At 36.7% G+C, this 13,929-nt stretch overlaps 1 protein-coding gene across 8 annotated transcripts in view; it reads right to left on the bottom strand.

Moving 5' to 3' along the window:
- MSI2 (musashi RNA binding protein 2) overlaps positions 1–13,929 on the bottom strand; it is a 547,507-nt gene that overhangs the window by 98,048 nt on the left and 435,530 nt on the right. Inside the window, exon 11 of one of the 8 annotated variants that reach the window (XM_063457461.1) lies at positions 9,751–10,991. The exons of the other annotated variants lie outside the window; for them this stretch is intronic. Coding sequence (XP_063313531.1) covers positions 10,951–10,991 — 41 coding nt within the window. The 3' untranslated portion in view covers positions 9,751–10,950. Of the gene's footprint in view, positions 1–9,750; positions 10,992–13,929 lie in introns of those variants that run through there. 8 annotated transcript variants of the gene reach the window in all.

Here is a 13,929-nt window from a genome sequence, read left to right as displayed (position 1 = left end):
TTCTACCTATATCACAAACCTGGCAATGCTTTCCTAAGACACTGTCCAACTTGACAAACATTCTTAAAGAGCTAACATTTTGCCAGATCATCACTTTGTGCACCTCATAGCCTGATCTTTCTTATGGATCCATTTGCCTCAAAAATTGCTTAAGGCCTCGTTTTTCTATCTATCACCAATGCCTAGCTTACTCGATTAAAGAATCAAATTCCACGTTCTTAGGATTTGTCAAATCAGGCTGGTCTTATGTTCAACAAGACTTTCTTATAAATGTCCTCTAATATTAAGTTCGATTGCTGGGATTTATTTTCTCTTTATTGTTGGTAATGATGGTATATTGATTCTTTTGAGTCCTTCTTTGGCTTTTATGAGTAACCTATTTGGTAACCTGCAACTTAATTTTGAAGCATTTAATTCAAGGAATAGGAGAAAACAATAGTCTCGATAAAAAGCCATGCACTGTCTATTCCCATGTAATATTTATACTTTATATAATTAATATTTATTTTAAGTTACTCCTTGGTTATTAACCCTTCTACCATATTAATTTATGGCAATAACTTTTGTTTATGTTCTTCTATATGGTATACATCAGCATTCGAACAATTACACTCTGAGCAGTATTACTTTAGAAAAAATTATTTAATTATTGGTTATTTATTCTAAAATACATGTGATACTTTTTAATACCATAGGCATGAGAGCTATATAAACAGATCTGACCAAAACATACAAACAGTACTTTCTGAACGGCACTTGTAGTAAGTACATTTGGACATAAAACAGATTACAAGTGCTCCTTCGTATATAGCATTGAAAATACAATAAATATTTATTTTAACATAGTTTGCAGCCAACACATAATGCACTAGAAAATTATTTTATCATGTCTGTTCCTATAAAATCCCAACCATAACATAACATAACATCATTAATTTTACTTCACTAGAAATGTTCTAAATTTATTATGTTAGTCTGGAAATACTGAGTTCCGAGTTCTTTATATATAACCCATCATTTAAAGGGACACTATAGTCACCAGAACAACTACAGCTTAATGTAGTTGTTCTGGTGAGTATAATAGCTCCCTTCAGGCATTTTCATGTAAACACTGCCTTTTCAGAGAAAAGGCAGTGTTTACATTGCCCCTAGGGACACCTCCAAGTGGCCACTCCTTAGATGGCCACTGGAGGGGCTTCCTGGCTCAGTGCTGCACAGTAAGCAGCCCCGTCCCCTTGGCTATTTTAGACAATCCCAATCCAATGCTTTCCCCATGGGAAAGCATTGGATTGGCTAAAAATCTGCAATTTTTATAATGTCACCAAGGGGGCGGGGTCAGCGCTGGCAGACTCGTGGAGAGCTGAAAATAAGGTGAGTTTTAACCCATTCGAGAGGGCTAAGTGGTGGGCAAGCCACCTAAATGGTGGGTTTTCACTATCGGGTCAGGATTGCATGTTTGTGTTCCTGACCCTATAGTGATCCTTTAACCCCTTATGGAGCAATGGGATTCTTTGCTATGATCATAATCTGAACTGTGAAGGCTTTAACCTTACAAGGACACAGCTTGAGTTTGCGTGTTCTGTACCTAAAGGACCACTATAGGCATCCAGACCACTTCAGCTCAATTAAGTGGTCTGGGTGCCAGGTCCCCCTGGTTTTAACCCTGCAGCTGAAAACATAGCAGTTTCGGAGAAACTGCTATGTTTCACTGAGGGTTAATCCAGCCTCTAGTGCCTGTCTACCTGACAGCCACTAGAGGTCAGCTTCCGCGATTCTCACTGTGAAAATCACACTGAGATGATGCTGACGTCCATAGGAAAGCATTGAGTAAAGCTTTCCTATGGGGGGTTTGAATGCGCGCGCGCGGCTCTGGACGTGCATGCACATTCGGAGCAGATGCTGGCAGGGGGAGGAGAGGTCACCAGGCCCATGGGAGCTCGGCGTTGGATTAAGGTAAGTGGTTGAAGGGGTTTTAACCCCTTCAGTCCAGCGGGTGGGGGGGCACCAAATAACCCTATAGTGCCAGGAAAAAGAGTTTATTTTCCTGGCACTATAGTGCTCCTTTAAGGACACAAGATATTTCGTCATTTGTGTGTGTTCAATTGTAATTATCAATTTAATGAGCCAACACATATTATATATGGTATTTTGACAAAAAAAACATTTAATTTGGTGGGACATATACATATATAAATTCCCATTTATAACAAAAAAAATACAAAAATGGAATGGGAAAAAACAGTCCACCTCCACACAGTTTTGGTAATAATAATATGTACATAACTAGTGCAGCTAAAGAAAAGTAATTCAAAAGAAATTAAATTGTCCTGACTTACAGAATACTTAAAGTGACACTATAGTCACCAACACAACTTTAGCTTAATGAAGCAGTTTTGGTGTATAGATTATGCCCATGGGTCTCACTGCTCATCTGCCATTTAGGAGTTACATCAATTTGTTTAGGCCACTATGGCACACCTCCCTGCATGTGACTTACACAACTTTCCGAAATACTTCCTATTAAGAGTCATCTAATGTTTACATTTCCTTTATTGCAAATTCTGTTTAGTTCAAATTTCTTATCTCCTGCCCTGTAAGTAGCATGCTTCACCCTGCAGGAGGCTTCTGTGCGAGATTAAAATTAAATTTACAGAGCAGGAGATACAAACTTCTAATGTAAGTTACAGCTGATAAAAAATTAAACAATGTTGTTTTCATACAGGCTGCGTCAGTCACAACCAGTGGAGGTGTGGCTAAGGCTGCATACAGAAACAAAAGTGATTTAACACCTAAATAGCAGTGCATTGAGCAGTGAGATTGCAGAGCAATGAGCTATACTTTACACCAAAATTGCTTCATTAAGCTAAAGTTGTTTAACATGACTATTTCAATTTTTGTAGACAGAATTTTGATAGATGAATTTGATATTCATATTTGATATTTAATAGCCTGCCCATTGCAGTTTTTTTTTTTAAATGGCAAATTGTAGATGGGTGTGTTTAAGCTTTACTCAGGGGTCATTTTTCACAATTTTCTTTACAATTTTGTAGTATTCATTTTATTTTATATTTTATACATGAATATTGTATTTTCCCCGCATATTTTTAAAATTTAAAACTAAACACAAAGTTTATGCAACGATACAAGGCCAAATTAGTTATCTACATCTGAGATCATTTTAACAATAAAAAGTTTTGTACGTTTAAATATAGTATAAAGTCATGCAGTTTAGGGGCGAGTCAAAGGTCTGTAAACACCAGGGTACAGTTCTTTTGCCAATCTATGTATGTGATGAGGTTAGCCATACCCTTCATTTTCTCATTCCTTATGCTTATTTTACATTGCCTACTTCCTACCTCCATGCCAATACAAACATTAATTATTGTGCATTGTGTCCATTCAGGTATATTTTAGGTATACTATAAATTATGCATATTTTGCTCCATATTATCAAACATTCCAGAACATGCAAAAAATAAAAATTATCCATAAAACTAATCAAAGACTCACCTATTAGTTTTAATCGTCTAGTGGCAAAAATATGGGGACACAAGGGAAAATGAGCACGTGTCGGAGCAAAATGTTAAGCGTGGAACAATCAAAAATCAATTCCATGATTGCTCCAAATCAATTTGCCCCATCATTGTACACCTATTTTATCATGGCAAATATTACTAACAAGATATGCTTTAAAAGCTGCTATATCTATAACAATTTTGAGACGTGCAAAGATTCTCCCTACTACAATATGCATTTCGAACAGCTACTGAATTGGAAACAAATTAATCTATGACCTATAAGAATTTATTTAAAAATATCTAATATGGCTGCAGTTACACATTCAAAATTATGTATGCTTTATGTTTACAAACAAAGCACAGAATGTAAGTTTGCCAAACATTACAGTTGTCCATCCATTAACTTTATCTATCCCGTACTGCTCTTTATAATTTTAATTATAAATTACTTTGTGCTTCAAGCAGGCTTTTAAGCTTAGTGAAAAAAAAATATCTCTTCCCAGAAAATGGTCTACAATTATCGTAGAACTATAAGAATCGTGTTCCTAGACATCATATGGATGGAAGGAAAAGGTTGAGTGGCTAAAAACAACGTGATTGAAAGCCTTCTTAAAAGTGAATAGCTTCCCATAACAGCATTGCCATATAGTTCTTGTTGTGGATATTAAATAAAAAATGAATGAATATTTACAGCTGAAGAAGATGACTAATAGAAAAATGGTAAGAGTCACTCATTTTGATAATGGGTTCCTGCTTGTTTCTACAGAACAGAGATTCTCAAACTAATCTTCAGGAACCAATCATGACCCAGGATCTCAGACTTATCCATTTGTGGACTGGTTTTAGAACCAAAGTTCTATTGGTTATCTTGTTCGGGTGGTTAGAAATCAGGATCAGGAAAATGTTATCACATATCCAACTTAGCTTAATGTCTGTCCATTTTATTCCATGTGTGCATTCTGCATAGATTTGGTTCACGGCTGAAAACAAAAGCTGGAGGATTAGACGTATGATAATTAAGTGCACTCTAGCAGATTTAATGTGGATGGCAGTTCAATAGGGAAGCAGTTTATGTGCCATGGACAAAGGTAATTGTTGAGGTGAAACAGTGGATTTGTTTTATTTTACAGAAATAAACTGTAGATTCAATCAATCACAGCAAGAATGAGAAGTGGCACTCTGCAATACCCTTAAATACATCCATGCTGCGACTGCTACATTTTGGAATCTGTGGGTGTAGTGCATATACATATACAGCGCACCTATATCTGTTTTTTATTGTATCGGAGTATATATTTAAGGCTATTTGCACTTTTAGGTTCTGCTTTTTTGCACAATTTGCACATTGTATAAGGATTTTTTTGGGACATTTTTTTAAGCGCCATTTGTTACTTGTCACTTTATTCAATAATGAAAATAAAGTCTGATTTAAATGACTTGTGGAATATACTCTGGGGTCAATACGGTGGTCAAACTGTGTAGAAATGAAAACAAATATATAGAAGGCGTATGCCTGAAGTTGTGGGAGGGATTTTAAGCCTATTTAAACCCAGCAAACCCCTTACTCACCTGTCTTCGACGATTTCGGAAATTCCCTCCCACCACACCCTTTTTATATATCATTATATCTGGGTGGGCCCTCTTTTTGCAGGCCTAACCTCACGTCGGTTTCGGCACACCTCAACCGACTCTTATATATTAAAAACTACACACACTATAATGTGCGCCCCTTCCATAATCCCGTACACAAATATAATATATTTATCCATTCATTTCTCTATGAACACATTTTGTAACAACATTACTGAGTTCTAGTATCCATACCATATAGATCAGTGTAAGGCAACCCAGTGATAGATAATCATAACATTCCAGATGTCTGAACTCCATTGCCTATTATATAGATCCAGCCTTGGCAATACATAATTTGGTTGGCATAGTGTAATGTGAAAAGTAGTTAATGGACTTCTGTGCTGATGGAGTTAGCCATTACTGGAGTACACACACCAATAGTTTACATTTGCTTATTTCCACATAATCACAGATGCATTGTATGGGTAAGGAGACTAGACACTGCAATGTAACAGAAAGTCTGAATCTATACTCTCAAACAACTCCAGAAATTACAACCTGTCCCTCTATCAGTCCATGAAATGCAATCAATTGTTCTTTACCTTGCACCTGAATGCATTACTTTTGGCAATGATGGTCTTGGCACTGGAAAGATTGGAAGAGTATTTACTGAACTGCTCTGAACGTTCCTTTTCTTGAACACCTCCTGATCAAAGTGATTTAACATTGTTATTGTGGCACAGACATAGAGCCAGGCTTTCTTTAAACTAGGAACTCCATGTTCTTTAATGTTATGACAATGCAGTCATCAAAATAGTGACCAAGAGATTTATTAAAGTAAGAATTCTTGGGAATTTAAAGTGAATTTGAATTTTAGATTAAATAAAAAAAACAAACTGGAAACAGCAATTTTTAAAAATTCAGCTAAATTGGCCATAAATTTGAATTTTACGTTGAATTTCTGACAAGCCTCACTGTAGTGATAAACGTTGTGAGAACTTGTATTTTAAATGCTTGATATTCCACAGATCTCAAAATGTCTAAGGATTTTTTTTTTTAAATCCTGCATAGCTCCCATGTGTCCTTATTTAGGAGTGATAATTAATAATCAAGTTACACAATTAGTTATTTGTTGGTCACAATGCCACCTAACATGGTATAGAAGAATATTACCCCCCCCCCCCCCCCCCCCCAGCCACATAGCCAAACCAAAAGTATTTCTCTTTTGGCAATATTATATGTTAAGAGGTATGGATCGATATTTTTGACTGTGTTGGGATGTATAGATTTGGGAGTGTTCTTTGCCAGTACACAATAAAATGCTTGATGTATAAATCTACACTATAAGAGATGGACACAAAGTTTCACCGTTGTAAACCATTTATTTTGTTATATTTCAAGTTATTTTACAGAACAAAAAAATGAGGGTTGTTAAAAAAAAATATATACATAAAACAAAAATAAAATATGTACACATGGAAAGCAAGTTAATTCACAATGGCTAAAATGTTTCATGCACATTATGACAAACTTTTGCAATCTGCTGCCATAACAACAAAAAACACACACAAAATAAAAAATAAAAGCATTTTTTTTTTTTTTTACAAATAAAAAGCAACAATGTGAAGCAAAAGAAAATGGAACCAACCAAATAAGTAAATAAGCAGTATATAACAGCAGGACAAACTTAAAGATGACTTAATATAAATGGCTGTCTTGTACACATAAAGAGGAATTTGGGGGCCAAAGTGCTGGATACGAAATCAGTGGAATGTCCTTGGTCCTCATATATAAAGAACAATTCTAGGACACAGTGTTTTAAGCTGCCACGTGGATTTTTGTAACAGTTACATGTGTGCTAATGATTACCCAATGAACCCCTTAATGACACATGAAGGAAATATTCCGTCATGATTCCCTTCGATTTCTGAAGTTGTGTCCTTAAGGGGTTAACAGCACTATTGAGTTTAGATTTGCATATTTCATTTGGATATTACATATTAAAATCATTCCTAAACAATCAGAACAGCCTGCAGGCAGAATAATCAAAATAAGTCAAATACTGACTGTCCATAGAGGTGGGAAGAAAACCAGAACACGTGAAGTATTTTGGCTTTTTAGTAACGGAGTTTACCAACTTGGAAAAACAATGCCTGTGACTAGGAAAGCAAGCCTTTTTTCTTGGCTTCATTTTTCTGTAATGATTTTCATGGTTAACCATTTCATAAGTGAGAAAACAATGTCTTTGGGCACAATCTTTAAGTAGTGCAATTTCATGAAGATCGCTGTCATTATAAAATGGCATGTTTATTACTTTTTTACTGTTATGAAGTTACTCAGATGGCTGAATTTCATTTTCATCACGTCCCCTCTCCTCAATAAATGTTCTCCAGACTTTTAGTGTTCTGAAAATAGTTGATTGTGACGATACCAAGCTAGCATTATTCTAAGAACATTGGTTTAGGCTTTCATCTCTAGGCTTGAATACTAACCACATTTAGCAGAGCAACGAACATAATGAGGCAGCACCTAATTATGGTATATTCATCACCATGAGTAAGACAAAGATGGCTCATATAGAAAATGTAAATAGAATTTAGCTGGCCCTTAGACATACATTTCTGCACTGGACCATAAAGTAAACATGCATACGTTAAAAAAACACAAACATATTATTCATGGTAGTTTCCCTTTAATAGCAAACCGTTTAAATAAAGATGCTGTTATGTACTGCTAATTCACGGTACGGGCCTATTTAGTGTTATTTAACACATGATATATGGAAAGGGCCTGCATTTAACAACAATCCCTCATAAATCGCTAGCTTAAAAGGCAAAATAACACTTAATTATGCCTTTGATAGAATCCCCAGCCCTGGGAGGATTTGAGGCCTAAGAGGTTGGCTCTATTCTCTGCTTCTTCATGCAACCCTGCAATGTAAAGTACTTTGCAAGTTCCATTTCCCCCCCAAAAAATACTGGATGAAAAGCAACTGAGTGAAACAAGTGATTGGTATATTAAAGCATGTGATTTAACAAAAATTAAAAATTAAAAAAAAAAAAAGAGGGGAAAAATGGCATATAAATAATGTTAGAGACACATTGTACAGAGTACTTCTCACAAACCTTCCACAAGCAGGATGGAGCAATGTTTTAAAAGGCACAGTCTAGCAGAAAAGTTAAATAAGCATCACAGCACAGTATATGATGTATTTTAGCGATATTAAATGAAAGGAGTATAAAATGAACAATATATACACGTTCTGACCACTGCACACGGATATCTCTAACAGATACAGCATTAACAATACCCAGGGTTTACGGAGGGTGTATGTGATGATGATAATGTCTTTGTGCTTAACTTTGTTTGAAAAGTAGATAATATATCCTGAGAAAACAACTTCTGCCATCAGGCAGAAAACGTACTGGTTTTGACACAGGACTGAGATTTTAACACTGGTCAATAAACAGTACTATAAATGTAGTGTCCAATTAGGTAAGTACATATAATTCAAATAGCCATAGTAACAATATAAAATATTGTTTCACTTTGTTTAAGTCAAACTTTAAATGTAAATGTTTTCAAAATAAACTGCTAGTATAATATATATATATATATTTAAATAAATATAACTGCTGATCAAACAGCCAATGCTAATACTAGAATATACATAGTTGTTCAGGTTCAAAAAAGACTACAGTTCATCAATATGATCTCAAACATCTGGATTAGCGTTGATATCTATGCAACATGGCACAGCAGCTGTGAGTCATATTTTCCCACAACGCTTAAAGATTAGAGGCAGTTGCAAGCTTAAACGGACACTGTAGTCACCACAACAACTTAAGCTTAATGAAAGAGTTTTGGGGTATAGATCATACCCCTGCAGTCTCACTGCTCTGCTCAATTCTCTGCCATTTAGGACTTAAATAACGTTGTTTATGCAGCCCTAGGCACACTTCCCCTGTCTGTGATTTACACAGCCATCATAAACACTTCCTGTAAAGAGTAATCTAATGTTTACACTTCCTTTATTGCAAATCATGTTTAATTTAGAATTTCCTATCTTCTGCTCTGCTAATAGCTTGCTAGACCCTGCAGGAGCCTCCTATGTGTAATTAAAGTTAAATTTACAGAGAAGGAGATGAAAACTTTTAAATTAAGTTACGTCTGAGTGAAAATTAAACCATTTCTTTTTTCATGCTGGCTGTGTAAGTCACAGCCAGGGGAGGTGTGGCTTTGGCTACATAAACAAAAAACTGATTTAACTCCTAAATGTCAGAGAATTGAGCCGTGAGACTGCAGGGACATAATCTATACACCAAAATGGCTTAATTAAGCTAAAGTTGTTTTTGGTAACTATAGTGTCCCTTAAACTATTGTTGGACCTGGTCCATAAATATATCATACTGACATAATTTTAGACATGAACCTGTGAGGGAAAATGTCTGAAAAGAACACTTTCTGGTCACAGATGAAAACAGTTCAATTGGTTACTAACTATCATCTAGGGAAATGTGAAAGAATTAAGAGGTTGGCAGCTTGCAAACCTTGGATAACAAAAAAAAAAAAAAAAAAAAAAAGATTTAAAATGATCTTAAAATGCATTAATTGATCACACAGAAATCAAACCAGTTGAAAAAGTAAACTTAAGAAAAATATTAAAATGTTTCTTTGAGGAAATGCTAACGAATTAAGCCAGATATACTGTATCCAGGCGTAGCAGTCTTACAGACTATGCTCACACTGACATAACCATCATCTGTATCTGGCTCATGGATGAGGAGAGGTCAAATGAATCAGGCTGTAATCCACATAATTAATGTTGCACATGGACAGACGTAATTTATGAGTGCAGCAATCAGCCACCTGTGGTTGGCACAGTGGTGGGAGTGAGAGGGGTCACTTACAGCAGGTCTTAGAAGATATTATGGGTAGAACTCAGGTGTCTAGAACATCTCAGCGTTAAATATCTTTTTATTTATTCCCTTAGTGTGGCTTGTTCAGTCTGACAGAGTAACTCATGTAAGGCGTTTGTACCTTGATAATAGGCTATCACACTAGCAGTTAAAGCTCTCTTACACAATGACATGTTTTCAGATCCATCCATCAGATGCCTATGATTATGACTCACCGTTCAGCAATGCAGTTGGCTTTGCTAGTCTAAACTGCAATAGGGTAAAGTACCAGTTGTGCAGTCCTTTCTCAAAATGACAAAACTGTGTTAAGATTTTATTTTTAATGCGTCTCTGAAGCTTTTAATGATGGCAGCTCCTATAGCCCATGTACAAGGAAACCAATGTGTCTGCTAATTATGCAGTGGCAGTGTCAATGTTTAATGTGCAAAGATATCATTCATTTTAGATAATAACATAGATTTTCTATATCGCCTAACTGCTTGATGATAGGACATCACTCGTTAACACTCTGAGCACCTTAAAGGTTATTTTTCTTGCATCCATCATTTTGCCAGAGTCTGAAAAGGCTCAGGCATGCCTGTTAAAACAATCTCCGCTACAAATCATGCCATACTGATAGTCAGCAAGAAGGTTGTGAGAAGTTCTTTTTCTGCATTATGTTCCCTTATCACAGCCACAAAACATTAACAAAACAAGTTTAAATTATTTTTCCAGTGTCTTAAAAGGATGAAAGAATGAAAAGTGAACAGATGTGATGAGCATGGAGAAAATGAAAAAAAAAATCACAATTAAAAAAAATATATATCTTGTTTTTGTTTTTAAGTGTCAACCAGTAGATACAAAATGTTAGAAGAGCTGGTGAGATTTTAATACTGCCACTTCGCTCTCTCCCTTTAGAACAGCAGTAAACCCCTGGTTAATGTGTTATGCCTCTTTAAGAGCTAGTTGATAAAAATTATGTCTTGTGATACCGGCAAATAGTCTGCAAAGTGAAATGAGAACAGGAATTAATAGTCTGAGCTGCAAAGTTATATCCCAAAAAGGCATCACATACAGGGATTTGAGGGTAAAATTAGGAAAAACAAAACAAAAAAGTTTACTAATACACAAAGCGCTACACAAAGGGTGAATCTAGAGATGGTACAATATGTTTCAGGAATGAAACAGTAAAAAAAACGAAACATTTACACATAAGTTACTAAGTTCTGTATAGCTACATAGCAGGAGACCTTAACCAAGCCCATGAACTAAGACTTCAGACAAAATACCAGTAGCAGCTGTGCAAACACAAAGGGGTGTTACACTGATCCTACATGAATTTGCAGGTTATCTATACATATCTCTTGTCATACTGGCTCATGGTAGCTCTTTTCCAGGTTTAAACATATTACTGAAGAGTTATGCGACCATATAACTGATTTAAACGTATTAATAGTTATGCGACCATATTAAACACATTAGTGAATAGTTTTGTGATGCTACAGGGTTGCTATCTGGCCGGTATTTTATCGGCACTGCTGGTATTTGGTGCTCTGTGGCCAGTGCCAGTATTGCAAAAATAACGGTAATACAATTGCCGGTATTATTCTTTGAAGAGAATGTTCTGCAATTTCGGCACCATCCACCAGGGTGTGCAGTGTTCTCGGGCCGTACTAAAAAAACTTGTTGGTACTTGGCTGTGTGGAGAGGGCTGAGATGGGATGTCGCAGCTTGTCCCGGCGCTCTCCGCTGATAGAGTCCACATGGGACGAGTGGGAGGATTAGGAGCTGCAGGTCAAAGAGATGGAAGCATGGCAGCAGGAGCTGTGTCTTGAGAGCGGCGTGTGTGTGTGTGTGTGTACTCAACAGTCTCTCTCGGTGTGTGTGTGTGTGTGTGTGTGTGTGTGTGTACGTACCCAGCAATATGTGTGTGTGTGTACTCAGCAGTCTGTGTGTGTCTGTACTCAGCAGTATGTGTGTGTACTCAGCAGTTTGGGTGTATGCACTCAGCAGTGTGTGTGTGTCTGTATTCAGCAGTCTGTGTGTGTACTCAGCAGTTTGGGTGTATGAACTCATCAGTCTGTGTGATTCTGTATTCAGCAGTCTGTGTGTGTGTGCTCAACAATCTATGTGTGTGTGTACTCGGCAATCTCTGTGTGTGTACTCGCCAATATTTGTGTGTGTACTCGGCAGTCTGTGTGTGTACTCGGCAGTCTGTGTGTGTGTACTCGGCAGTCTGTGTGTGTGTACTCGGCAGTCTGTGTGTGTGTACTCGGCAGTCTGTGTGTGTATACTCGGCAGTCTGTGTGTGTATACTCGGCAGTCTGTGTGTGTATACTCGGCAGTCTGTGTGTGTGTGTACTCAGCAGTTGGTGGGTGTGTGTGTGTACTCAGCAGTCGGTGGGTGTGAGCTCAACTTCTAGCACCAAAAGGAATTCTACTACTTGCAGAGGTTATGATAAAGAAGGCCCTTTGATCACAAATTTGGGACTGTATCACTGAATCTGGCACTGTTAAGAGATCTTTATATCTGCAGAATTTGTAAAAAATGCTGCAACTTTAATCCTGCCCCTTTTCTACCAGACACCAGAGGAGGAAACTGCACTTCCACCTTTGACTGTACAAAGGTTTGTACAGAGTTTGACACACTGCTTGATACCCCATAAAGTGTAAGAACCCTGGTCGCTGCAGCTCATTAAAGCATTTCTCTAAAATGTGGAGCTTCACACCTGCAGTAAGATGTAAGACTGGAAGGCTCAACATTTCCATATGCATATGATTTTATACGTGTGTGCTATTTCATTTAAAGGCTATTTATATTTAGGTGTCTATGCCTTTAATCACACAGGTTTATGATCCTTTTGATAGTCAACTACCTTTGAGGGTATACAAAATCGAAAACAAAAACACGCACGTTTTCCGAGAATCAAACACTGCCGTCAAACAGCATACTGTGGAAATGACTAGTTTTTGTTTTTAGTTTTTCCTGGAAACATGACTGGTTTTAAAGATCAAAAAAAAATAAAATATTATCATAGAAAGAAATAACAACAATGCATTGCTCTGGGCTGTAATGCCAGAAAATGTACAGAGGAAAAGAAATGTCAACCTCCAGGTTTTGTATAAGTTTTGACTTACATGACTATTGTGCTGTGCATGTTGAATGACATACATGTGCATTTCAAAAATCATTGTGATCGATGTACCTGAAAAGTGTTTGTATAATATGCACACACACACACACACACACGCACACACACACTTTTCAAAAGTGGTGACAGAAGTTAGTTTAGCTGCAAAATGTGCAATCTCCGTCTTAGATATACTACACTAATGATATAGTGCAACTGTGACTTGATCAACACAGGCAATTCAGTTTATATCCAGCCCTACCCTTTGAAAAATAGAGAACAAAGCAATGAATTAACCAAATTATCATTCAGTCTCTAAGGATCAAATAAGATTAACCCCTTTACTGATGTGTGATAAATCAAAGCTGCTATTCTTGCTTGCCAATGTGACAACTTTTAAAGCCTTAGCGGTGTAATAGTGGTTTAAAATAAAGTGGGTTTTTTTTTTATCCTAAACTGTGAATTGTGCATATTAGACAAGGGATTTGCAATTTGTAGGCCAAATAAGTAAAGCTGTGAAAAAGAGGGAGAAGTATGACTATTTTTGCATGCAACTTAAAATGATGTTGTTAGTTCTTAACTCTAAGCTTAGTTGATACACTCCATGCTCCTAGACCAGGGTCTTCAACCAATACAACTCTCACATTTCTCTGCCAGGAGTTCTTTTAGTTACATTTATTAATTTGACTAAGGCACTGATGGCTAATATTGCACAATTTAAGATGGTGATCTAGCTTTTAACAGCATGGGATGCGATCCAACATAACATCCAGGAGACCTTACCGAAAGGGGTAGGCAACCTCTGACAAG

This window comes from Pelobates fuscus, chromosome 1 (genome assembly GCF_036172605.1).
Source record: "Pelobates fuscus isolate aPelFus1 chromosome 1, aPelFus1.pri, whole genome shotgun sequence".
Lineage (NCBI taxonomy): Eukaryota > Metazoa > Chordata > Amphibia > Anura > Pelobatidae > Pelobates > Pelobates fuscus.
The sequence above is the reverse complement of the archived record's forward strand: the minus strand, read 5'-3'. Positions and strand labels throughout refer to the sequence as shown.